Source organism: Meles meles, chromosome 10 (assembly GCF_922984935.1).
Source record: "Meles meles chromosome 10, mMelMel3.1 paternal haplotype, whole genome shotgun sequence".
Taxonomy (NCBI): Eukaryota; Metazoa; Chordata; class Mammalia; order Carnivora; family Mustelidae; genus Meles; species Meles meles.
Window position 1 is genome coordinate 1,903,088 of NC_060075.1, and position 27,743 is coordinate 1,930,830.

The following is a 27,743-nucleotide window of genomic DNA, read 5'->3' on the forward strand; positions in this document are numbered from 1 at the left end:
ATTTCTTTATTTGACAAAGAGAGAGAGCACAAGTAGGCAGAGAGGCCAACAGAGAGAGAGGAGGAAGCAGGCTCCCCACTGAACAGAGAGCCCGATGTGGGACTCGATCCCAGGACCCCGAGATCATGACCTGAGCCGAAGGCAGAGGCTTTAACCCCCTGAGCTACCCAGGCGCCCCTAAAAATATAATTTCTTAAAAAAATATTTTATTTATCTGTCAGAGAGAGAGAGCGAGCAAGCCAGCAAGCTCAAGCAGGGGGAGAAGCAGGCTCCCGGCTGAGCAAGGAACCCAATGCGGAACTCGACCCCAGGACCCTGGGATCATGACCCAGGGTGTTTGAGAGCTGGTCTCCAGCACGCGCTGGCTAGTTATCACTTAGCAAAGCCCTAAAGTCCATCTGTTTCTTTAGAGAGTCTAAATTTTATACTTTGCTTGTGTTGGGTCTCCAGAGAACTTTGTGTTTGGACCAAATAATTCCTTTAGGCTGAACCGTATCAGAAGCCCCTTTCCATGTGACAAGAGGCCCCTCCCCTGTGAAGCAGGGACTCCATCCCACAAAAGAAGTGGAAAACATGGGATGCGCTCTGCCTTGGCAGCTCAGGTGTAGCCATATGACCCAGGCTCCGCCAATGAGAGGGACACACTGCGGTGACATGATGGGGAGACCCTGTGGGATCCATCTGGCAGGTGGAAACAGCCACATTCAGGGTCCAGATCTGACAAGTCTTCGCAATGAGCCCAGTCATCTCTGCGGCCCCCAGAGCACCGCGCACCATTGTCTGCTCTGACCTTCCTTCCTGGAAGTTATCCTTCCCCCCTTTGTCTGTAGGTCCACTAAAATAATACCTTGTCTTGTTTTGCAGGGTGTGGACCTTCACCCAGACGGACTCATACCGCACGCGCTGTTCCGTCTTGTGGACGCTCGACACCATTACAGAGATTTGCCGGTATTGTCGCTTGTGGCCGCAGTGCGTTGATTTCCCCCCAGGGTCTTATCCCACTGCAGGAGCACATCCCGGTGTAGTTACCTACCCCGCCGCGGAGGGATAGCTGGGATGTGGCTAGACCTTTGCTGGTTGGACTCTCTTGCTATATGCGGCTACGGGAAAAAGAAAATCCTCACCTCTGCCAGAGGCTGGGGGAAATACAGGGTACGTCTGAATATTGCTTGGCTTGGTTTGGTATAGGGCATAAAGAGGTTACAAACATTGTCTCTGTCACCTTATATCTCAAAACTTTGATATCATTGTGACCAAGAGAACGGAAGCAAAGCCTAGTGAAATGAGTGGAATTATCTGGAATTGTAACGGTTGCAAAGACACGACGCGGCTGTGGAGCAGACGACGGAGCGACAAGAAGTGCCTTTAGTCACGGACACCCGAACTGTGAACTTGGAAGAACCAGCAAGGCCCACACTATTATTTACATCCATAGAATTTGAAGACATACCGGAATGTGAGGAAGTCTGGGAAATTTCTCGGGGCAAGCAGCCTACCGATCAGGGAATATCTGTTAGGTGTCTACTTTGTGCGAGACATTCCGTTAGGTATTGTAGGAGGTACACAGATGTTTGCAAGATGCAGGAAAAGATGCCCTAGACCTTAAAGAGCTCATACATCGACTATCAGTGGATACAGGGACATGTGTGCTAAGGGTCAAGTGAATGGCTGTAAGGTCTCTGCTTTACTCCTGGGTTACAAGCTCTGTGAAAGCAGGGACTGAGGCAGTTTTCTTTCTTTCTTTTTCTTTTCTCCCTCTCTTCCTTCGCTTTATTTATTAACTTGAGAAAGAGCACAAGCAGGCAGAGCAGCAGAGGGAGAGGGAGAAACAGGCTCCCCACTGAGCAGGAAGCCCGATGCAGAACTTGATCCCAGAACCCCGAGATCATGATCTGAGCCAAAGGCAGACGCTTAACTGACTGAGCCACCCGGGCGCCCCAGCATTCTTCCATTGTGTCTCCACAGTTTTCGATGAATGTGTGAATGAAGAATCTGGAATCATCAGGAAAGACTGTGGAGAAGAAACGTTTTTTTATTTATTTACTTAATTTAAATTCAATTAACATATAGTGTTTTATTAGTTTCTGGGGCAGAGGTCAGTGATTCATCCGTTGCTTATAACTCCCAGTGCTCCCTTCATCACGTGCCGTCCTTAATGCCCATCCCCCAGTTACCCGCCCCCCACCCACCTCCCCTCCAGCAACCCTCAGTTTGTTCCCTGGAGTTAAGAGTCTCATGGTTTGTGTCCCTCTCGGATTTCATCTTGTTTTATTTCCCCCCCCTTCTCCTATGATCATCTGTTCTGTTTCTTAATTTCCACATGAGTGAAATCATATGATAATTGTCTTCCTCTAATTGACCTATTTCGCTCAGCCTAATACCCTCTAGCTCCATCTCTGTTGTTGCAAATGGTAAGATTTCATCGTTTTCGATGGCCGAATGCTCTTCCATTGTGCATATCACATCTTCTTTATCCATTCGTCTGTCCATGGACATCTGGACTCTTCTCATAGTTTGGCTATTGTGGGCACGGCTGCTATAAACATTGGGGTACACGTGCCCCTTCGGATCACTATGTTTGTATCCTTTGGATAAATACCTAATAGTGCAGTTGCTGGGTCGTAGGGTAGCTCTATTTTTAACTTTTTGACGAACATCCATGCTGTTTTGTAGAGTGGCTGCCCCAGCTTGCATTCCCATTACACTGCAGTGTAAGAGGTTCCCTTTTCTGAGAAGAAGGTCTTGGTGTGAATGCCGAAGGGAGTTAGCACTGACTCTGAACAGCAGGAAAGAGGATATGGAATAGGTAAAGGCTGGACCTTGACCTTGGTCCAGGTCAAAGAGGATATGGAATAGGTCAAAGGCTGGACCTTGACCTTGGGGATGGGAGAGAGGAGGAAGCCAGGTTGTAGCCAAGAGCTCTTCAGGGAATAAAGTGGGGACAATGTCTGGAAGGATGGGGGTCGGGCTCCAAAGTCAAGCTCTTGAATGCCAAGTTAAGGCGTTTAATTTTATTCCACACTTAGTGAGAACAACTGCATTGCAGTGCACTGAACAGGGGAGGAAAACTGTGTTACGGGAAGATTTATGTTTTAGAGGGATGCAGAAGAGAGTGTGTCAGATAGGAGCCAGAGAGAACTGGGATCCCTCTCTCTACTTGGTCGGGGCTTATTTGCATAGTAGCAGCTGGAGGATGCCCAGGGCTGGTAGGAAGGGACAAGCCCTGATGCACAAGCACTTTTCCAAGTAGCTTCATCTATTCTACTGTTCTTTTGGCCAAAGCAAGTCACCTGTTCAGGCCCAGGTTCAACGGGGTGGAAAATAAACACTTCTTGATAAAGGAGGGGCAATGCCACAAGGCAGACAGGACAATGTATAGGGAGGGGTGAGCTTCTGGCTAGTTTTGAAGCCTCCCACCCTGGGCTAGGGGCTAAAGGAAACAGAAAGCACTAGATGCTTGGGGGTTGGGCTAGAAAGAGCAGAAACTCGTGCATCTACTTCCCGGAACACATCTAAATACCATAATCTTAAAATCGGATCTGCTTACTCTAATTAACCCAGAAATTATGCAGATCATTTCGGACAAGTGTTTAACCCAGCTCTCAGAATCCAGGTGTCTAGAAAAACAGACTCGGAGACTTTGTCTTTCCGTGGTTCTTTCGGTCTCTGAGACGTTTTAAAAATAAAAGTGAACATTGCATTTCAGCAGTTGGAAGCGTTCCTGGTTTCTTATCAGCCTGTGGCAGCAGGGGCACTCCCTCAGCGCAAACCTTCTGGTCCTCCCACTACCAGCCATTCACAGCCTGCTGCAGCCCAGGCACGCTGTGTGGGGTCGACACGCTTTTTGGAGACCTTAAAAACATTTTTTTTTTTTTGAGTCATGAGAAAACTTTTAACTCAAAATTGCAAAAGATACTGAAAAATCCAGATGCAGAGACATCATTAAAATAATCCGAAAGCAATTTCTAGATTCTACTTCCTGCGAGTTAGAGACGCCCCCCAAATCGCACAGCCAGCCGCATTTAAGTGACCTCTTTATAGTCCAATAAGTCCCGAAGGAAAACGATAAATACTCCTTCTGCCTCAGTTTCGCGGCGAAAATAGAAAAAAAGACACTGGGCGTCCAGCGGGGATGCACGTGCTCGGCCTGCTAGGAGGTCCGGGGGCGCAGACTCCCCGGGGCAGGGAGCGCGACTCCACCGGCTCGGCAAGGGCCTCGCACTCAGGGCTGTCCACGCGGGAGACGCCGTCATCCGAGTCACCGGAGCCAGGTGTCCGGGGTCCCTCCTGGCCTCCCACCTGCTTTGGCGGAGCCAGTTCCGCGGGCCGCGAAGATCCCCTCCTGCCGGGAGCAGTGCGCGGAGACTGTGGCCGGCCGCCCCGTTACCCTTCAAAGAGGAAGAACCCGCTCCTGCCGCCCCACCAGGATCGCGTCCCCAAGCGGCTGGACCCTGGACCTGGCAGCCCGGCTCCGGCCTCCTTTTCCTGGGGGCGTGGCCCCACCGCCCCTCTCCAGTAGGCCACGCCCCTCGGCGGCTCCCGTTAGCAAAGTGCCGCGGCGCGCTCCTCTGACGCGAAGCGCCTTTCTCTGACGTCAGGTCCCGCCTCGGCCCCGCCCCGCGCCCGCCCTCCGCAGCTTGAGCGGCTTCGCCTGAGGCGGCGGCTGGGGCGGCTGAGGCGGCGGCGGCGGCGGCGGCGACCGGAGCTGCGGTCACCGACCCCGCGGACGGCGGTCGCTGTCTGTCTGCTTCCGTCCCGGAGCGGCGGGCGATGGTGCGGCGCAGCGCGCGGACGCGGGCGGCGCGGCGGCGGGCATGAGGGAGGATGGAAGGGCAGGACGAGGTGTCGGCGCGGGAGCAGCACTTCCACAGCCAAGTGCGGGAGTCCACGGTGAGCCGGCCGCGCCCCGCCCCCCGCGCCCCCGCCTCCCGGGCCCGGCCGCGCCCTCGGCCACGCCCCCCGCCCCTCTCCCCCTCCGCCCCGCGCCCCCGCCTTCCGTGCCCGGTGTCCCCGACCGCCTGCCCCGCGCCCCCGGACCCCCCGCGCCCGGTGCCCCCACGGCCCTCTGCCCCGCGTCCTCCGTGCCGGGTGTTCCCTGACCCCCTGCCCCGCCCCCCCCGCCCCGCGCCCCCTCGCGGAAACTCAGGTGGGCGCAGACCCGCGCGGGCCGCTGGGCGCTCTTCTGGTCGCGGGGGCGGACGCCGGCCCGGCGGACCCGCGAGCGTGCGGTGCCAGTGGCGGGCCCGGGAGCCGAGCGTGCGCTGCCCGCCCTCCGGCCCCGCTGGCGGTGGCTCCGGACCTACGGGTTGGGGGCGCCCGGCCTTGTGGGCGGCTCCCGGGAGCCGTCGCGCCGGGGTTGCCTGTTCCGACCCGCGCTCGGCCTCGGGCACCCGTGCGTGCGCCATCCGTCCCGCAGCGCCGCGCGGTGTGCGCGTGTCTGTGTCCCCGTGGCCGCGCGGGGACCGTGTTGCGTGCGCGCGCGCGTGTGCGCGTCCCCTTTCGGACCGACGGCTCCCGCGTTCGGACGCAGCGCCGGGAGCCGGGGAGGAAGTTCTGCTGCGGGGTCGCCGCCCTCGTGTGGCCCTCGGTCCCGGGGACTCGGGGACTGAGACCCGCCTTGCCGGGCCCTGGCTTGGAGCGAAGCGCATTCCGCGAGCGACCGCGACGCTGGGGCCCGGGCCTGGGGCGCGCGCGTGGGCCTGTCGCCGGCCGGCGCGTGCGGTGCTCCCGACTTCAGCCGCTGCGGGAAGCGGGCCTCACACTTCGGTTTTCTTACTTTGTTTCGCGTAGAAGATTGTGCACGCGCTGCCCGGATGATGGACGATTCGGGTGCCGTTTCCTGTACTTACGGGCGTCTGGAGCGCTCTCGGGAAGCGTCTTCGGGTCTTTCCCCGTTTCTGATTAGTCCTGGGGCCGCCTGAATGCCGGCTCGCAGGTGTTCCGGATGCTTGCCGCACGCGGTAGTTGGGTCAGCTGTGCGCACTGCGGCTGTCCCTTCTGGATGCTTGAGCGCTCAGCCACCTGCCTGCTGGCGAGAAAGCCGTAATTGTCAGTTACGTTAACTGTTTCGTGGTCCGCCCGGCTCTGCCCTGTTTAAGAACTCCCGGCCCGCTCCGAAACGGGGAGGGCGTTCTGCTTTCTCTTAACGCTTTCCGGGTTTACTCCTCCCACTGGGTCTGCAGTGCGTCTGGAATTTGCTTTTTGGGTTTGTTTTGAGGTAGGAATCTTTATTTCCCCCCACCTGGATGTCCCGTCCCTCTAGCACCGCTTGCGACCTTTGTCATGACTGCGGTAACTGTAGTCGTAGGGGTTAATCCACGCCGGCCCATTGATCTGTTGCTTTTTGCCTTACTTTTAATTAATTACATCGTCTGCCATTTGGATTGAGAAGGGGACTTGCTGTAGTAGCCACGAGCTTTACTACCTTTGCTACTCGGGAAACAGCCTAGTTTTGGTGCTCATTTTAGAGTGCCTTAGTTCTGCCGCTTGGCACCCCAGCCTTCCCCCAACCAGCGCGTCTGGGTGGTGAACGCACCCTCTGCAGAAGCTGTACGGATGCGAACAAGCCCACTGGGTTTCCAGTCTTTGGCGTTCTCTCCTCAGATTATTCACACGGAATATAAATACTTGAGTTTTCTCTGAGACACGTCGCCAGTACTTTTATTCAACGATTTTCGGCTTTGCCCTGTAATGCTGTAAGTTTCACCTCTTTTTCTGATACAGTATCATAGCGTGTGGCGAACACTTCTAAGTGTACGGTTCACTGGCATCGAGGGCGTTCACGTCTGTGCAGCCGTCCCCCTGCCCGTCTCTAGAACTTTGCTGCCGCTCCAAACTGAAACTGCCGCCATGAGTCGTAGACTGCCCGTTCCTTTCTCCTTCCAGCTCGGGGTAACCGCCGTCCACTGGTCTCTGCAGCTGACTAACGCAGGTGTCTCATAGAAGTGGAATCACGCAGTATTTGTCCTTTCAGGTCTGACTTATTGCACTCAGCACAGGCTTTCAAGTTTCATGCATCTTGTAGACGTGTGGTTAACATTAGATGGCATTCGCTCGTATTGACAAGGACGTTTTGTTTATCCATTCATTCATCACTGGACATTTGGGTTGTTTCCTGGCCTTTGTAAATAGTGCTGCTGTGAACATGGGTGTACGGATACCTCTTCAAGACCTTGCTTTCAGTTCTTGTAGATATATGCATACCCAGAGGCGGAATTGGTGGGACCATATAAAAAAAATTCTATGTTCAATTTTTTGGGGAACTGCTGTGCTGTTTTTTTTTTTCCCCACAAATCATTGGTTTATTAGAAAGTTCCTTTCCCTAATTTTACAGCATATATATCTCTGTGCTGTTTTCTGTAGTGGCTGTGCTTTTTCACAGTCCCACCAGCAGTGCTCCAGGATTCCAGTTTCTCCACCAACATGTGTTGTTTTCTATTGTTTTAAAATATAATAGTTACTGTAATGGGTGTGCACTGGTATCTCATCGTGGCTTTTATTTGCCTTTCCCTGATGATTAGTGATGTTGAGCACTATTTTATGTGCTTCCTGGCCATTTACATTTGTATATCTTCTTTGGAGAAATATCTGTTTGAGTCCTTTGCCTGTTTTGAATTGGGTGGTTTTGTTGTTGACTTTCTGGAGTTCTTTATATATTCTGGATATTAACCCCTTATTAAATGTCAGATTTGCACATATTTTCTCCCATTCTGTGTGTTGCCTTTTTACTCTATTGATAGATAATGTTCTTTGATGTACAAAAGTTGTTAATTTTGATGAAGTTCATTTTATGCATTTTTTTTTTGTCTGTGCTTTTAGTGTTATATTTAAGAGATCATCACCATGGGGCTCCTGGGTAGCTCAGTCGGTTAAGTGACTGCCTTCGGCTCCGGTCATGATCCCAGAGTTCTGGGATCAAGCCCCGCATCAGGCTCCATGCTCGGCGGGGAGTCTGCTTCTCCCTCTCCCTCTGCCTGCTGCTCTGCCTACTTGTACTCGCCATCTGTCAAATAAATTAAACAAAAAGAAAAAGAGATCATCACCAAATTCAGTTTCATGAAGATGTCTTCCTATGTTTTCTTCTTAGAGTTTTAACTCTTACATTTGGGGTCTTTGATCCATTTTGGGTTAATTTTTGTGTGTTCTGTGGTGTTTAGCTTATAAATACTCATGTAATAATTCTGTTTTGTCTTAAGTATTATGAATATTTCTGAATTCTCTTGTCAATTATTTCAGTGATTATGTAGCTAAAATCTGTTAACCAGGTGGTAATGATCTTTTTTCTTTCCTTCTTTTGCTGGCTTTTTTTCCTTTTTCTTTTGAACTTCAGATTCACAGAACTGGTTTAATTATAATCCTGGGTTCATACACAAATTTTTCATTGTTTCATGTGTGACCTGCTTTTGATTAACCTATTTTTAATTAGTATGCACCCACGAACTATTACCCAGGATACCAAAACATTGACTCTAGCTTATTAAATACCCAGCAGGAGAAGTGAAATGTGGACTGTAATTTAGATGTTCTTGTTCTTTATACCTGCCATAGCTGCACAGGATCACTTGTCTTTTGGTCCATCTATTCTTTTTTTTTTTTTTTTTAAGTAGGCTCCACACCTAACTTGGAGCCCAGCAGGGGGCTTGAGCTCAGAACCCTGAGATCAAAGCCGGAGTTGAGATCAAGAGTTGGTTGCTTAACTGACTGAGCCACCCAGGCACCCCTGTACTCTATTCTTTGAGTGCATTTACTTAGATGGTATCTTCCAAGTGCTTTTTTATGTTGATGCCACTTTCACTGATACAGCTATTACTCTAAAATGGTCACGGATCAATACATAACAGTACCCAAAAAAGTCCTCGTAATACCTTCACTAAATTAGTAGTAATGGCATTTATTGAGTGCTTACCAGGTATCTCATTTGAGTCCCACAGCAAGCACATGAAGTAGGTATTTTGCAGTATGTAGCCAAGGTGGCATGGTCAGCACGTGATGGAAGGAGAGTCTGAATCCGGGCAGGCTGATTTCACAGCCTGTACTCTATTTATAGTCCTATAAAATTTAAACCTCCACCGTAACAGGGTTATGTGGGATCCAGCTAGGTTGGTTACATAAAATGCTTGTTGTAGGGCTAATGAAAGGACCAGGGAGAACCTATGAAACTAGCTGGCCGGGAATTTGAGGGTCTAGCTGTACAATTTAAATTCTTCCTTATTCTGGCTGTAGCATTTTTGGGAACAGTTCTGGGGTTCACTAGAACTTTTACAGCAGTGGAGATTTTAGGACCCCTAATTTACATGGCTTCCTTTTGGCTAAATAGAGTGGGGATATAATGAAGATGCCAGGAATCATCCTCTCTCTACTTCTTCTGTAGGTGAGTTTACCTGCCTTTTTCTACCAGGGTCTTGCCTTCATCTCCATGGCTCACTCCATCGACTGCAGATAAAAGCTTTAGCCCTTCCCCCTTGAGCATAGAGGTTGGCCAGAAGATGGGAGCCAATGATCAATCTTGTATCTAATTTTGAAAAGCAGTGTCTGGAGGTCTGTAGCCTTTTCTGAGCTTTGTCACTGTTCTCCAGCCAAAGACCATAGGAATATACTTGTAGTTGGACAAGTTAGGTTGATTGCATGTTGCAGTAAGGGAAAATGCATCCCACTGGGAACTGTGGGGTGTTTCAATAAGAAAACATTTGAAAGGAGCTTTTAAAAATAGGATTTGGGCTTGTGTTGGGTGATTTGGAAAGAATTTAAGGAGATGGGGCTTTGATCTATATTGGATGCTGTTAGGAAGCAGAGATAATTCTATGATTGAGTATCTTAATCTGATATAGAAGGAAAGAAAATTGGGTCGGGTAAAGTTGAAACTAATTGGAAAAGAAGCAAGTCATTCAGATAAACCATGGTGGGGAGATAATTGGTCATTTTTAAAAAAAGATTTTATTGGGGCGCCTGGGTGGCTCAGTGGTTTAAGCCGCTGCCTTCGGCTCAGGTCATGATCTCAGGGTCCTGGGATCGAGTCCCGCATCCGGCTCTCTGCTCGGCAGGGAGCCTGCTTCCCTCTCACTCTCTCTGCCTGCCTCTCTGCCTACTTGTGATCTCTCTCTGTCAAATAAATAAATAAAATCTTTAAAAAAAAAAAGATTTTATTTATTTGCGCCCCTGAAGCGTTCCTGAAGCTGTTTATTTTCAAGAAGAGAATCATCAAGACCTAGCTGTGAGGGGCGCCTGGGTGGCTCAGTGGGTTGAACCTCTGCCTTCAGCGCGGGTCGTGGTTTCCGGGTCCTGGGATCGAGCCCCGCGTCGGGCTCTCTGCACTGGGAACCTGTTTTCTCCCTCTCTCTCTGCCTGCCTCTCTGCTTACTTGTAGTCTCTGTCTGTCAAATAAATAAATAAAATCTTAAAAAAAAAAAAAGACCTAGCTGTGTGTGCCTCACTCTGAGCTGCTAGCGTTTGTAGCGACAGCAAAGCCTAGCTTGGTAGCAGCAGGCCAGCTTCCAGATGTCAGGGGCTGCTTTTCTCTCTCTCAGTGTGGTCCATAAAGTCTTATATGGTATAGTATGGCATAGAATGGTGTGGTAGAGGCAAATCCAATAGCTGACATATTGATTTTATAACACAGGTGAGCAAAAAGGCATGGAATAGCGGTAGAGAGGATTCTTTGTATTTGGTTTTGCTAAACGGGGTTAAATGAACTTCCCTCGGTAGGTGGTACAGTAGCCCACAAAGATGTTCATGTGGTAATCTCTGGAACCCTGTATGTTATCATACATGGCAGAAGGGACTTTGCAGATGTGATTAAGTTAAGGGAGAGATTGTCCTAGATTATCTGGGTGAATGCAGTGTAATCACAAGCGTCCCTATAAGAGGAAGGTGGGAGAGTCAGAGAAAGAGACGTGACAACGAGCAGGGGGTAGTATGAAGCACCTTGAAGATAAGGAAAGTGAATAGCCTCCAGAAGCTGGAAAATTCAAGGGAACGGATTCTCCCTAGCGTCCATAGAAGGAACTAGTCTTGCTGACATCTTGGTTTTAGCCCAGTGATACCCATGTTAGATCTGTGACCTTTAGGACTATGTGGTAGTAAATTTGTGTTAAGCACTGAGTGGTGGTAATTGGTTATAGCAGCCACTCAGAATCCTTCATCAGGAAGGAGGCTTTGACCTTCATTGCTCTCCTTGTGACTCTGCCTCACTTCTCTCTAGTTTTGTACTTGGGGTTGAAGGAGACTGAGGCATTTCTAATTGCATGTAAGATTTTTTTCTTTCTTTTTATTCTTTCTGTCTCAAGTAATAGTTGGAAGTACATTTCCTGAGAGGTATAGACATTTCAAAGAATGCCATGTCATTTCAGCACGATTTCTTCTGTTAGTTTTCCTTTTGTTTCCAAGCTAATTTATACAGTAGGATAGACTACGTATTCTCTGAGAGCTCTATGCTTTTGTTTCATTCTGCACAGTATTTGTAGTAGGTAATTATAGATATTTACTCATGATGATAAGGTTTTGAAGATTATATATAAATATAGTAGTATATATTAATTTTCTGAAAACCTTGGTGGTAAGATAATTCAAAGAACATAAGGCATTAAAAGAAAAAACACACGAGGCGATAAAGTTCAGAATTTATCTTTGAAATCCTTGTACATGTTTTAATACTTAAGATGAAATGATTCAGAAAGGACACACAGTAAAGACAATAAATTCTAATTTTACGTATCTCTGTATCTCTTGTGTGTTAGAATTTTCAGAATCCCCTTCCCTAGAATTTCAGTGGGATCCTTGTGATGCATTTTGGATTGTTTTGAATAATATGCATTATGAGAAGTATCTCCTTCTGTCTCTTCTTCCATCCAGATGGCTTTCTGATTTTTGGCTCGGAGTTGCTGACTCCTGGGACCAGCTCCTCACTGTCCTTCCACTGGCACAGAAGAACTTGTGTGCTGGAGCTGGGAGATGGTTTGGGCGCCTTTTCCCGTCGCTGGGTGTAGAACCCTAGCTCTGCCTGTGATGACTCTACGTCAGAGCACTTGTTATCTTTTATGTTCCTGTTTTCCTTCTGTCCCCACAAATGGCAGTGGGGTACCTTCTGCAGCTCAGATATGCCTTCCCAAGGTGACATTGTAGAAACTATTTCTCTGTCATCCCACTTTACTTGTCTTTCCATTGCTGACCCATCTCCACCAGGAGTGACTTGAAATTCAGGGTTTCCAGAATTTTTTTGTTTTTTTTTTAAAAGCTTTGTAGAATAAAATTTGCATGAACTTCAAATTGTAAGGGGAACTTGAAGTTGGAGAGGAAATATAATATCATTTTCTTTGTTGATGTTTTTGTGGCAGGACTTGTGATAAAACTTGTGTTTCAGCTGTGTAGGCCGTAGATTCTCTAGATAGAATTGTTATTCTGATATTTAATTATATCAGTTTTTCACATACCTTCTTCAGGGCTTAGGCATCAGGAACATTCCACATACCTTTTGCTAAATTTTTTTTTTTTAGAGAGAGAGTGGGAGAGAGTGTGTGTGGGGGAAGGGCAGAGGCAGAGGGAGAGAAAGAATCTTAAGCAGGCTCCCAGCACAGAGCCTGATACAGGACTCGATCTCATGACCCTGAGATCATGACCCTGAGATCATGTCCTGAGACAAGACCAAGAGTCAGACGCCTAACTGAGCCACTTAGGTGCCCCCCACATACTCTTTAATGTACATTTTTTGGCCTTTAGAAGTCATTCATCTGACATTAATATTCCTCAGCTCTATGTATCTTTCAAAGAGCACCATAACTAAATATGGAATTTGACAAAAAGTTGACCGACTAGGACTGCAAGCAGGGTTGTTTCACTGGCATACTAATTCATGATTCTGTAGTGATTCTTTGGGATTGATGTATGAGTTTTTTAATATTGCATATTTGAATATCAGATATATTATTTAGGCTTATACTGTTGTTATTCATAGTATAATATTTTCCTCAAAACCCCAAATTTTAACTATTGTATTGAGAGCCTGAGCTTTTCCTTATTGCACAGCAGTGCTGAAAGCTGAACAAGGAGAGACATTTGTTGGGTTTGGATTGGGGCAGTGTAGGTTCCAGTCATATCTTCGCTATTTACTAGCTGTGTGACATTGGGAAAGTTCCTTAGTCTCTTTGGAACCTTAATTTTCCTGTCTATGAAAATAAGGTAAGCACCTTGTTATTTTTGGTGCAGTTGTAAATTGGACTGTTTTCTTTATCTCTTTCTGCTGTTTCATTATTAGTGTATAGAAATAATGCAGTATTAGTGTTATGAGACTGACGTGCTGCCTACTGCACTACGGAGGTAGGTGCAGTATTTATTTATTTATTTAAAATCGACATATAATGCATTATTAGCCCCAGGGTACAGGTCTGTGAATCGCCAGGTTTACACACTTCATAGCACTCACCATCGTACACACCCTCCCCAATGTCCATAACCCCACCACCCTCTCCCTACCACCCTCCTCCTGGCAACCCTTAGTTTGTTTTGTGAGATTAAGAGTCTCTTATGGTTTATCTCCCTCCCAATCCCATTTTGTTTCATTTATTCCTTTCCTGTCCCCCAAAACCCCCATGTTGCCTCTCAACTTCCTCACATCAGGGAGATCATATGATAATTGTCTTTCTCTGATTGACTTATTTCGCTCAGCTCTAGTTCCATCCACGTCATCACAAATGGCAATATTTCATTTATTTTGATGGCTGCATAGTATTCCATTGTATATATATACCACATCTTCTTGATCCATTCATCTGTCAGTGGACATCTAGTTCTTTCCATAGTTTGGCTATTGTGGACATTGCAGGTGCAGTAGAATTTTAAATACGTATGTAAGAATATTGAACCCGTGTGCAATCACTGAAGTTATGCAGTTTATATTTAGCAGTACATATATGTATATATATTTTGTTCTCACCAGAACAGTGGAAATGCTGCACAAAAACTCAACTGTTTTTTTAAAAATTTTATTGAGATGTGATTCATATATCACAGAATTCACCCAATTCAGTGGCTTTTAGTATATTTAAGAGTTGTGTAGCCATCACCACAATCTAATCCTAGAATATTTTTATTTATCTCCAGGAGAAACCCTATGCACGTTAGCAGTCATTCCCCATTTCCCCCTGAATTCTCTTCCCTCCAGTCCTTGGCAACAGCTAATCTACTTTCTGTATGGATTCGCCCATTCTGGGTATTTCATTTAAAGTGAATCGTGCAATGGGTGTTTTTTTGGTGTGTCTAGCTTCGTTCCGTTAGCATGATGTTTTCAGAATTCATCCGCATTGTAGCATGCATCAATACTTCATTCTTTTTTGTGGCCAAATAATATTTCATTGTATGGATATGCCACATTATGCTTATTCATTCTTTAGTCGATGGACCTTTAGGTTTTTTCCCACTTTTTGGCTCTTCTGAAAGATGCTGCTGTGAACATTGATGTCCAAGTTTTTGCTGTGGATGTATGTTTTCATTTTTCTTTGATGGAATTGCTGTGTTGTTTGATACCTCTGTGTTTAATATTTTGAGGAACTGTCAAACTGTTTTCCAAAGTTGGAGCACCATTTCACATTTCTATCTACAGACAGTCCAATTTTTCTGCATCCTTTTTAACATTTGTTATAAACTGCCATTTTAATTTTTTAAAAAATATTTTATTTATTTATTTGGCATAGAGAGGGAGAGAGCACAAGCAAGTGGAGTGGTAGGCAAAGGGAGAGGGAGGCAGAGGGAGAGGGAGAAGAAGTAGGCTCCCACTGAGCAGAGAGCCCAACATGGGGCTTGATTCCTGGACCCTGGGATCATGCATGACCTGAGCTGAAGGCAGGCACTTAATTGACTGAGCCACCCAGGTACCCCTTGTTTTTTGTTTTTTTTTTTTTGGTTTCTGTTTTAAGATTTTATTTATTTATTTGACAGAGAGACAGAGAGGGACTACAAGCAGGGGGAGTGGGAGAGGAAGAAGCAGGCTTCCCACCGAGCAGGGATCCTGGGACCCTGGGATAAAAACCTGAGCCCAAGGTAGATGCTTAACAACTTAGCCACCCAGGCGAACCCCTCTTGATTTTTAATTACAGTCATCCTGGTGAGTATGAAGTGTTATCTCATTGTGTATGTGTGTGTTTTAAAGTTGTATTTAAGTAATCTCTACACCCCATGTAGGGCTCGATCTCACAAACCCAAGATCAAGAGTTCCTCTCTCTTCTGACTGAGACAACCACACACCCCTCATTGTGGTCTTGATTTGCATTTCCCTAATGTTGAACATCTTCACATCTGTTTATTGGCATTTGTGTATCTTCTTTGGCAGAATGTCCTTTCAGCTTTGTCCTTTTTCAAATTGGGTTCTTTTTTGTTCTTATTATTGAGTTGTAAGAAATCCTCATATATTTTGGACATCATGCCGTTATCAAACATATGACTTGCATATATTTTCTTCTATTCTGTGGGTCATCTTTTCACTTTCTTGATTGCACGACAAAAGTTTTTAATCTTGTTCAAAGAGAATCCACCTATAAATTTTTTGGTCACTTTTGTATTTAAGTCATATTTTAGAAAGCCTTGCCAACCAAAGGTCATAAAGACTCTTGTACTTTTTTCCAAGAATTTTACAATTTTAGCTTTCACATTTATATGTGTGATTCACTTTGAGTTAATTCTCGTGTATGGTAAAGAAAGGGGCATATCTGTTTTGGTGAGCTGTCTCTTTAGATCTCTAGCTCACTTTTTAATTGGGTTGTTTTTTGAGTTTTAAGAGTTCTTTCTGTATTTTGGGATCAACTTCCTTAACTGGCTATGTGTTTTGTACAAATTTCCACCAGCCTGTGGCTTGTCTTATCTTAACCAGTGTCTTTCACAGGGCAGAATTTTTAATTATAATCCTGTCCAATTTATTATTTTTTAAAATAAACTATGCTTTTCAAGTTATCTAAAAAGTCATTGTCCAATTTATTATTATTATTATTATTTTTTTATAAACTGCTTTTCAAGTTATCTAAAAAGTCATTGTCAAACTCAGGATCACTTGCATTTCTTGCAGTTTCATGTTTTACATTTAAGACTGATCTATTTTGAGTTAATTTTCGTGAAAGTTATAGGGTCTGTGTCTAGATTAATTTTCTTTATATATATTTTTAAAATAAATTCAGTTAGCAAACATATATAGTATATCATAGTTTTAGATGTAATTTCCAATAGTTCATCAGTTATGTATAACACAGTGCTCATCACATCACATGCCTTCCTTAATGCCCGTCACCCAGTTACACCATCCCCCCACTCACCTCCCCTCCTGCAACCCTCAGTTTGTTTCCTATAGTTAAGAGTCTCTCATAGTTTTTCTCCTTCTGATGATTTCTCACTCAGTTTTCCCTCCTTTCCCTATGATCCTTGGTGCTGTTTCTTATATTCCACATATGAATAAAACCATATGACAAGTGCCTTTCTCTGGCTGATTTATTTCTCTCAGTATGATACCCTCCAGTTCCATCCATGTAGATGTAAATGTTAAGTATTCATCCTAATGGCTAATATTCCTTTGTATGTATATGTATCTTATCTATCTATCTATATCTCTATTTATCTATTTATCTCACATCTTCTTTATCCCCTCATCTGTCAGTGGACATCTCCGCTCTTTCCATAGTTTGGCTATTATGGATATTGCTCCTATAAACACTGGGCTGCAGGTGCCCCTTTGGATCACTACATTTGTATCTTTAGGGTAAATAACCAGTAGTGCAATTGCTGGGTCATAGGGTAGCTCTATTTGCAGCTTTTGAAGAGTCTCTACACTGTTTTCCAAAGTGGCTGCACCAGCTGGCATTTCCACCAACAGAGTAGGAGCGTTTCCCTTTCTCTGCATCCTTACCAACATTTGTTGTTTCCTGACTTGTTAATTTTAGCGATTCTGACTGGTGTGAGGTGGTATCTCATTGTGGTTTTGATTTGTATTTCCTGAGTGTATACGCCGAGTGATTTGGAGCATTTTTTTCATGTGTCTGTTGGCCAGTTGGATGTCTTCTTTGCAGAAATGTCTGTTCATATCTTCTGCCCATTTCTTTATTGGATTATTTGTTCTTTGGGTGTTGAGTTTGATAAGTTCTTTATAGATTTTGGATACTAGTCTTTGATATGTTGTTTGCAAATATCTTCTCCCATTCTGTTGGTTTTTTTGGTTTTGTCGACTCTTTCCTTTGCTGTACCTTTTATCTTGATGAAGTCCCAATAGTTCATTTTTGCTTTTGTTTCCCTTGCCTTTGAAGACATGTCCAGCAAGAATTTGCTGCAGCGGAGATTGAAGAGGTTGCTGCCTGTGTTCCCTTCTAGGATTTTGATGGATCCCTGTCTCACAGTTAGGTCTTTTATCCATTTGAGTCTGTTTTTGTGTGTGGTTTAAAGAAGTGGTACAGTTTCATTCTTCTGCAATGGCTATGATATTTCCTCAACACCATTTATTGAAGAGCCTTTGGATATTCTTTCCTGCTTTGTCAAAGTTTAGTTGACCATAGAGTTGAAGGTTCTTTTCTGGGTTCTTTATTCTGTTCCATTGATCTGTGTGTCTGTTTTTGTGCCAGTACCATACTGTCTTGATGATTACGGCTTTGTAACAGAGCTTGAAGTCTGGAATTGTGATGCCACCAGGTTTTGTTTCTTTTTCAACATTCCTTTAGCTATTCAGGTCTTTTCTGTTTCCATACAAATATTAGGATTATTTGTTCCAGTTCTGTGAAAAAAGTTGATGGTATTTTGATAGGGATTGCATTGCTCTGGATAGTGTAGACATTTTGACAATATTTGTTTTTCCAACCCATAAGCATGGAATGTTTTTCCATTTCTTTGTGTCTTCCTCAACTTCTTTCATGAGTGTTCTATAGTTTTCTGAATATAGATCCTTTGCCTCTTCAGTTAGGTTTATTCCTAGGTATCTTACAGTTTTTGGTGCAATTTTAAATGGATAGACTTCTTAATTTCTCTTTCTTCTGTCTCATTGTTAGTGTATACAAATGCAACTAATTTCTGTGCCTTGATTTTATATCCTGCCAACTCTGCTTTATTCCTCTATGAGTTCTAGCAAGTTGGAGAGGAGTCTTGGATTTTCCATGTAGAGTATCATCTGCAAAGAGTGGGAGTTTGATTTCTTCTTTGCCTGTTAGGATGCCTTTTATTTCTTTTCGTTGTCTGGTTGCTGAGGGTAGGACTCCCAGTACTATGTTGAACAGCATTGGTGAGAGTGGACATTCCTGCCGTGTTACTGACTTAGAGGAAAAGCTCTCAGATTTTCCCCATTGAGAATGATATTCGCTGTGGGTTTTTCATATATGGTTTTAATGATGTTGATGTATGTTCCCTCTATCCCTGCACTGAAGAGTTTTAATCAAGAAAGGATGCTGTGGGGTGCCTGGGTGGCTCAGTGGGTTAAAGCCTCTGCCTTCAGTTCAGGTCATGATCCCAGGGTCCTGGGATCGAGCCCCGCATCGGCTCTCTGCTCCGCGGGGAGCCTGCTTCCTCCTCTCTCTCTGCTTGCCTCTCTGCCTAGTTGTGATTTCTCTCTGTCAAATTAATAAAATATTAAAAAAAGATGCTGTACTTTGTCAAATGCTTTTTTTTGCATTTGCTGAGAGTATCATATGGTTCTTGTCCTTTTTGTTTATGTAGAGTATCACATTGATTGATTTGTGGATGTTGAATGACTCTTGCAGCCCAGGAATAAATCCCACTTGGTCATGGTGACTAATCCTTTTAATGTACTATTGGATCCTATTGGCTAGTATTTTGGTGAAAATTTTTGCATCCATGTTCATCAGGGTTATTGGTCTGTAATTCTCCTTTTTGGTGGGGTCTTTGTCTGGTTTTGGGATCAAGGTAATTGTGGCCTCATAGAAAGAGTTTGAAAGTTTTCATTCCATTTCTATTTTTTTTAAAAGATTTTATTTATTTATTTGACAGAGATCACAAGTAGGCAGAGAGGCAGGCAGAGAGAGAGAGAGAAAGAGAGGAGGAGGAAGCAGGCTCCCTGCTGAGCAGAGAGCCTGATACGGGACTTGATCCTAGGACCCTGGCATCATGACCCGAGCTGAAGGCAGAGGCTTTAACCCACTGAGCCACCCAGGCGCCCCTCCATTTCTGTTTTTGAAAGAGCTTCAGAAGAATAGGTATTAATTCTTCTGTAAATTGTTTGGTAGAATTCCCCTGGGAAGCCACCTGGCCCTGGGCTTTTGTTTGTTGGGAGATTTTTTTTTTTTAAAGATTATTTATTTATTTATTTATTTGATAAAGATCACAAGTAGGCAGAGAGAGAGAGAGAGAGGAAGGAAGCAGGTTCCCTGGTGAGCAGAGAGCCTGATGCGGGGCTCGATCCCAGGACCCTGGGATCATGACCTGAGCCGAGGCAGAGGCTTTAACCCACTGAGCCACCCAGGCGCCCCTGTTGGGAGATTTTTGATTACTGCTTCAATTTCCTTGCTGGTTATGGATCTGTTTAGGTTTTCTATTTCTTGCTGGTTCAGTTTTGGTAGTTTACATGTCTCTAGGAATGCATCTGTTTCTTCCAGATCGCCTATTTTGTTGGCATATAGTTGCTCATAATATGTTCTTATAATTGTTTATATTTCTTCGGTGTTGGTTGTGATTTCTCCTCTTTCATTCATGATTGTATGTATTTGTGTCCTTTCTCTTTTCTTTCTGATAAGTCTGGCCAGGGGTTTATCAATCTTACTCATTCTTTAAAAGAACTTGCTCTAGTTTCATTGATCTGTTATATTGTTCTTTTGGTTTCTAGTTCATTGATTTCTACTCTAATCTTTATTATTTCTCGTCTCCTGCTTGGTTTAGGCTTTATTTGCTATTGTTTCTCCAGCTCCTTTAGGTGTAAGATTAACTTGTGTATTTGAGACTTTTCTAATTTTTTGAGAAAGTCTTGTATTATTATGTACTTCCCTCTTAAGACTGCCTTTGCTGTATCTCAAAGTTTTTGAACAGTTGTGTTTTCATTTTCATTTGTTTCCATAAAATTTTTAAATTCTTTAATTTCCTGGTTGACCCATTCATTGGTAGGATGCTTTTTAACCTCCATGTATTTCAGTTCTTTCCAAATTTCCTCTTGTGAATGAGTTCAAGTTTCATAACATTGTGGTCTGAAAATATGCAGGGGATAATACCAATCTTTTTGTACTGGTTGAGAATTGATTCGTATCCCAGTATGTGATCTAATCTGGGGAAGGTTCCATGTGCACTTGAAAAGAATGTGTTTTCTGTTGCTTTACGATGGAATGCTCTGTATATATCTGTGTAGTCCATCTGGTCTAGTGTGTCATTCAAAGCCCTTGTTTCCATGTTGATCTTCTGCTCAGATGATCTGTGCATTGCTGTGAGTGGGCTGTTGAAGTGTCCCCTACTATTATTGTATTATTATCAGTGTGTTTCTTTAATTTGGTTATGAATTGGTTTATATAATTGGCTGCTCCCAAATTAGGTACATAAAAATATTTATAATCATTAGATCTTCTTGTTGGATAGACCCTTTATGTATGGTAATAGTGTCCCTCTTCATTCCTTACTACAGTCTTTGGTTTAAAATCTAATTTGTCTAATGTGAGGATTGCTACCCCAGCTTTCTTTTGAGGTCCATTGGCATGATAAATTGTTCTCCACCTCCTTACTTTCAATGTGGAGGTGTCTTGAGGTCTAAAATGAGTCTCTTGTAGACAGCATATGGATGGGTCTTGCCTTTTGTTTAAAAAATCCATTCTAATGCCCTGTGTCTTTTGATTGGAGCATTTAGCCCATTTACATTCAGAGTCAGTATAGAAAGATGAATTTAGTGCCATTGTATTACCTGTAAAGTTTCTGTTTCTGTAGATTGTTTCTGTTTCTTTCTGGTCTGTGTTACTTGTGGGCTCTCTCTTTGCGTACAGGATCCCCTTTAATATTTCTTGCAGGGCTGGTTTAGTGGTCCCAAATACTTTTAATTTCTGTTTGTACTGGAAGCTCTTTATCTCTCCTTCCATTCTGAATGACAGCCTTGCTGATAAAGTATTCTTGGCTGCAGATTTTTCTCATTTAGTGCTCTGAATATATCATGTCAGCCCTTTCTGGCTTGCCAGAGCTCTGTGGATAGGTCTGCTGCCTGCGTAATGTTTCTACCCGTGTAGGTTAAGATCCCCTTGACTTGAGCTGCTTTCAGGATTTATCTTTTTATCTCTGAAATTTGCAAGCTTCACTATTATGTTGGGGTGTTGATATTTTTTTTTTTAATGGATTTTTGAGAGTAGTCCAATCTACCTCGTGGACTTGAATGCCTGTTTCCTTCCCCAGATTAGAGAATTTCTCAGCTATGATTTGCTCAAATATACCTTCTGTCCCTCTCTCTCTTTCTTCTTCTTCAGGGACACTAATAATTCTAACATTGTTTCACTTTATGGTATTGCTGCCCCTCCCCCCACTGATACTTGCTTTCTCACTCTCAAATAAAATCTTTTTTTAAAAAAAGATTTTATTTATTTATTTGACAGAGAGAGACACAGTGAGAGAGGGAACACAAGCACGGGGAGTGGGAGAGGGAAGAGCAGGCTCCCCACCAAGCAGGGAGCCTGATGTGGGACTCAATCCCAGGACACTGGGATCATGACCTGAGCCAAAGGCAAACGTTTAATGACTGAGCCACAGGCATCCCTAAATAAAATCTTAAAAAAATATATCAAACACAACCCAAGTGAAATACACATTAGAGAAATCTAAGGAGGTTGGAAACCAAAAAAGAAAAGAAAAAGAAAAAGTGGGGAAAAAGAATACAATCTCCCAGGTGGACAAAACAGGGTGATCTACTTGGTCCTGGGTGTATTTGGTCTGTTAGAAGGCATTCCCAAGGGGCGCCTGGGTGGCTCAGTGGGTTAAGCCGCTGCCTTCGGCTCAGGTCATGATCTCAGGGTCCTGGTATCAAGTCCTGCATCTGGCTCTCTGCTCAGCAGCGAGCCTGCTTCCCTCTCTCTCTCTCTCTCTCTCTGCCTGCCTGTCTACTTGTGATCTCTCTCTGTCAAATAAATAAATAAAATCTTTAAAAAAAAAAAAAAAGGCATTCCCAAAGTTGTAAAGAAAGCATAGCTTATAGCTGTACAAAAATAAAATTCAATACAGTGAAGGAAAGCCAAAAATGAAGACTATATCTATAAAATGCTAATGTAAAAGTGAAAGTTAAAAAAAGACTTAAAAACAGAGTTGATAAAAATCAGAAACTAGTTTAAAGGGAAAAAAGAAAAAAAAAAAGGAAATTTTAACCCACTGAGCCACCCAGGTGCCCCAAGAAAAGGAAATTTTAAATGAAAGAAAAGAATCATGAAAAAACCCCTCGAATTGAGAGTTTTACAGTTCTGTGTGTTCAGTAAACTTGGTATTCGTCTGCTATTCCTGCTGGTCTTCTGGGGGAGGGGCCTGCCGCACGGACTCTCAAGTGTCTTTGCTTGGGCGAAGTTTGCACTACCCCGTGCCAGGGCACTGAACTTAGTGTAAGCTACTTGGGGTTGTTCTATGTGACTTTAGTTCCCTGAAGGCTTTGTGCGCTACTTGAGAGGATGAAGATAAAAATGGCCCTGCCCTGATCTCCAGGCCTGGAACTGAAAGATTGTGGCCCCTGTCTTCAGTAAACCCTCAGGGAGAAGTGATCTTCACTTTTGTGTGTGCCAAACTCTGCAGACTCCCGCAATGCCCACCCACACCGCTCCTCCCCAGGGGAAGGGGAACGCAGAAGGTCACGGTGTTTCTGCCCTTTGCAGGGCCTCTATACAGAGAGTGGTCACCAGACTACACCAGGGTTCATGGCAAACCAAGCTGAGAGCCCACTCCTGGGCTCACTGGCTGTAGCTGATTTCCCTGCTCCAGGTGCTTGGGAACTCTGCCGGCTCAGGCACCCTGTTCTTTCTGTGACCTGTGACCTAGATCCCACCTAGGATTCTGCCCTGCTTTGCCACCTGAGCGCTTTTCAGGCAGGGGCGTCTCTCACTGGAGCAGACTTCTAAAAGGTCAGATTTTGTGCTCCATAGCTGTATCACTTTCCTGTAGCTGGCTTATGCTACATAAGATGGAAATTAATAACAATTACTTAAATATTTGTTAAGAAATCAAGAGGAAGCATTATACTAAATGTGGAAACTGTAAAGCCATTTCCATTATCAAGAGAAAAAAGACAGATATGTTTGCTCTTATTAGCATTGGACATTATTTTCAGGATTCTGGGGAATTCAGAAGGCTAAGAAAATTAATATAATTATTAGAAAAGAAGGTGATCTCTTTTAACTGGTGATATGATTGCATAACTAGAAAAACCACGAGATTCTGAAATTATGAGTGTGTTTGGTAAACTGACTAGAAACAATTTAACTATATCTAAGTGAAGAGCTTTTCTCTATACTAGCAATCACCAGCCACAAGTCAGAATAGTAAAAATACTTCATGCACATTAGCAACAAAAAGTGTGAAACAGAACTAAACATGAAAGGAATAAAGACTATGCAGAAATCCATAACACTCTTATGAAGGTTATGCAACATGATCTAACAAACGAAAGGATAGGCCACATTTCTGGAGGGAAAGACAAGCAAATATCATGCAAATGTTAACTCTTCCAAAATTATATATTTAATGCAGTTGCATTTAGAGTCAGAGTTTTATTTGGAATTGAATACAAATGATCTTAAAGTTTATATGGAAGATTGTTTACATTTTTGCCTCCAAAACAAACAAACAAACAAACCTGAGACTAGCCTAGGAAATTATGAAAAATGAAACTCCTAGAGAGATTTGCCCAGAGAGCAATTAAGCTATCTAATCATTATTATTAAAAATTCATGTTGTTGTTATAGGAGTTGGCAAAGAGAACAAAGAAACATAATGGAGAGTAAGAACTATGTATGTCCTAGCATACTCGGGAATTCAGTCTACAGCAACAACAGTTATTGACAGTGGGAAAAGATGGTTGATTTAATAAATTGTTTCGGCCTAATCACTCACCATTTAGGAACAAAATCTGAACTTGAACTCCCATGTCATACATATGAAGTAAGTTCCAGGGTGCCTGGGTGGCTCAGTGGGTTAAAGCCTCTGCCTTCGGCTCAGGTCATGATCCCAGGGTCCCGGGATCGAGCCCACATCGAGCCCCGGGATCGAGCCCACAGGCTCTGCTCAGCAGGGAGCCTGCTTCCTCCTCTCTCTCTCTCTCTCTGCCTGCCTCTCTGCCTACTTGTGATCTCTGTCTGTCAAATAAATAAATAAAATAAAATAAAAAAAAGTCCCAGATGGATTAGAGACTTACATGTAAAAATATATTTTTAGGAGAAGTAGCCTGTACTTCCAATCACACATGTTGTGGAATATTTTGGAGCCGGTAAGAATGGAAGCTACACACCAGACTGTTCTTCCTGCTGGCTGCCTGAGGAGATGATAAAGTTGTCAGGGAGGGAGAGTGTGTAATAAAAGTATGATTATAAGCCAGAAATAATAGAGAAAAAATTAAAAGAAATAGCTATATAAAACCAATACATACATAATCTGACTAAAATTATTTAAGCTATGTAGATATACAAAGAGAGTTATTTATTTCAGAGTAGTGAAGTTTCTGATTTTTATCTTCTTCCTTATACTCCTTTGAATACATTCAAGTTTTTTAAAGATTTTATTTTTAGGTAATCTCTGTACCCAGTGTGGGGCTTGAACTTAACAACCCTGAGATCAAGAGTTGCATGGTCTACCCACTGAGCCAGCCAAGTGCCCCTGAATACATTGAAAATTTAATAAGGATTTTTATTTATGTAACTGGAAAAAATAACACTATTTTCAATATGAACAAAATAAAATGGATTCTAATAACCGTGCTGGAAAGCAATATGATGGTGTATTTACACACTATGATTTAATAATCTTATTCCTGGCAGTTTATATTGCAGTTATTTCAAAAAGGTGGCTTATAGCATTAAAATTTTCATTGTCTCATTATCTTAAACCATGAAAAACTAAAGAGAACTATTCATCTGTTGTTAGAGAATTAGGTTTTTTTTTTTTTTTTTTTACTACTGTGATGATGTTAATAATAACAATAATGTAATAACAGCTACTAGAGAATTTAAGAACAGGAAACATCTGTTGGCCTACACCTTTGTGAATAAACTGTTAAAACAAGAAGTAAAGATTTAAATCCTTAGAGGGTTACCCAAGAGAATAGCAAAGAGTAATACTATAATAAATGCCAGAGGAGGAAGTGGAAGACAGGTAGTAGTGGTAATAGTCATTGTATTGGCATAAATCCTCAGTATCAGAAAGCTAGTAGGTAAATTCTGAACTTCTGTACTGGGTAGTCAGTATATATTGTTGGTAAACTGAAACATTTCCTAGTACTATGGAAATGAGTTAGAAAAACTACATTGTTTATGGAGGAAGGTTGAATGGGAGTCTTTTTAAAAAAACTTTATTTTTGATAGAATTTGTGTGAGCAGGGGGAGGGGCAGAGGGAAAGGGAGAGAGAATCTCAAGCAGACTCCCTGTTGAAGGTAGACCCTGACGTGGGGCTCAGTCTCGCAACCCCAAGATCATGACCTGAGCTGAAACCAAGAGTTAGCCGCTTACCCGACTGGGACACCCAGGTACCCCGGGAGTCTTTTCTTGAGGTCTGAGTATCACATGCATGTATATCTCTGACATGACAATATTTAAGTCATTCCTTAGAGATTTAGCTGCCATTCTTTCACTTGAAAATTTATTTTATTTGAAAAAATTAACACAAAATAATACAATTTTTACATTATTTCGTTTTTCCACATTTAGCGTACATTTCTTTGACCAGTAGTTCTCAACTGGGTCTCTCCAGAAAACATGTAGCAATATAACAGCTTGGGGGTTTGGATTATGTGTTGGCATTTAGTGGGTAGAAAACCAAGATGATACTGAACTACATTGCGAGAGCCCCACAGCAATAAGGAATTATTTGCCCTAAAATGTTCAAAGTGCCAGGGTGGAAGAACTCTCTCTTAGACTGTCATGAAATACGTAAGATAAGCACAGAAATAATTACACGTACAACACAATTTGAATAGCCTCTTATAAGTAATGCTTATTTTCTTTCTTTCTTTCGTTTTTAAAAGATTTTATTTATTTATCTGAGTGAAAGAGAGTTGGTGACAGGGGTAGCAAGAGAGGGCACAAAGTGTGGTGGAGAGGGAGAACTAGGCTCCCTGCTGATCAAGGGACTGATGTGGGGCTCGATCCCAGGACCCTGAGATCATGACCTGAGCTGAAGGCAGAGGCTTAATGGACTGAGCCCCCCAGGCGCCCTAGTAATGCTTATTTTCTATTGTAAGTTGCCATAGTAGGAAATGCTTATATTAATTTAATTGGTACATTGTAGTAACTGAATTCCTTTCTCTTCAAAAAAAATTAGGAGGCACCTTAAGAGATTAAAGGATAGATCATTCCAAACTACTTAGTATTAAAATGGGAAAGAAAGTACTTTCTATTATGATCTCACACCTTGTGTTTTTTTTAAAAGGATTAAAATAATGTTTTACTCTGTCAACCAAAAACTTACTTAAAATAAAAGTAAGACAGAGTAAGTTAGAGAGAAGCCCTGGCATAACTCACCTGGACTAAGTCTCTGCAGCCTGCGTGTCGGAGGAAGATCCCAAGGAGATGTCAAATGATGAATCCAAGAGCGTTTCCCACAGAGAATAAAGTATTTTTAAAATAGTATTTTACATCATATACACCATACACAGAAAATGATTTCAAGTAAATCAAAGACCTAAAGGTAAGAGATAAAATCATAAAACATACAGGTGACTTCTGGAAGTCGTCATTCCCAATGTCCAGTAGTGAGAAAAGCTGAAGAATTGGAAAATCAGCAACTCTTCTCAGATTCGTCAGATAATTGAAATTATAACACACATTGTTGCCTTGAAAACTGGAAAGAGAGGTGAATACCTGGAATCAGAGCTTACCCAGAACAAAAGCCTATAAAGCAGAAGCCTGCTAAGTAGCTAGTACTGGTAGGAACACTTAATCTGTGATTAATTAATTGGTGGGGGCTTAGTGTAGACTAGCCAGAGAGTTTGACCCTCCAGAGGTCCAGTCTTCTTTTGGGTTGCTCCCACACTTTGATGAGTTTTACTTCTAGGAGTTCTATTAGGTTCTGTGGTTAAAAAAGAAAAATATCCCCTAGTGCTTCTGGCAGGGGAGAGGGAAAGTAACCATTCTGAAAAATAACCAGAACATTTTGTTCACCTTGACAAAAGGCCTTCTCTCAAGGGAAATTGTTTTTACCAGAACCACCCCTTTCTACCACATCAGTCAGGCTTCTGTGTAATAACAGGGGATTACAGCTAAAACTGCAAAGCTCAGATTCTCTCTCTTTTATTATTATTATTATTTTTTATTATGTTATGTTAGTCACCATACAATACGTCATTAATTTTGATGTAGTGTTCCATGATTCATTGTTTACATATCACACCCAGAGCTCCATGGAGTATGTGCCTTCCTTAATACCCATAACTGGGCCAATCCCCACACCCCTCCCCTCTAAAATCTCCAGTTTGTTTCTCTGAGTCCACAGTCTCTCATCATTCATCTACCCCTCTGAATCCCCCCCCTTCATTTTTCCCTTCCTTCTCCTCCCCTATGCAATTCCTTATGTTCCACAAATAAGTGAAACCATATGATAATGGACTTTCTCTGCTTGACTTACTGTATTCAGCATA

At 43.3% G+C, this 27,743-nt stretch overlaps 1 protein-coding gene across 5 annotated transcripts in view; it reads left to right on the top strand.

Moving 5' to 3' along the window:
* The first annotated feature begins 4,640 nt into the window (after positions 1-4,640).
* Positions 4,641-27,743, top strand: part of LMBR1 (limb development membrane protein 1) — a 156,628-nt gene continuing 133,525 nt past the window's right edge. For 2 of the 5 annotated variants that reach the window (XM_046021229.1, XM_046021230.1), the window contains exon 1: positions 4,643-4,890. In XM_046021229.1, coding sequence (XP_045877185.1) covers positions 4,825-4,890 — 66 coding nt within the window. In that variant the 5' untranslated portion in view covers positions 4,643-4,824. Of the gene's footprint in view, positions 4,891-27,743 lie in introns of all 5 variants that reach the window. The other 3 variants (XM_046021227.1, XM_046021228.1, XM_046021225.1) reach the window with 3 other exon arrangements.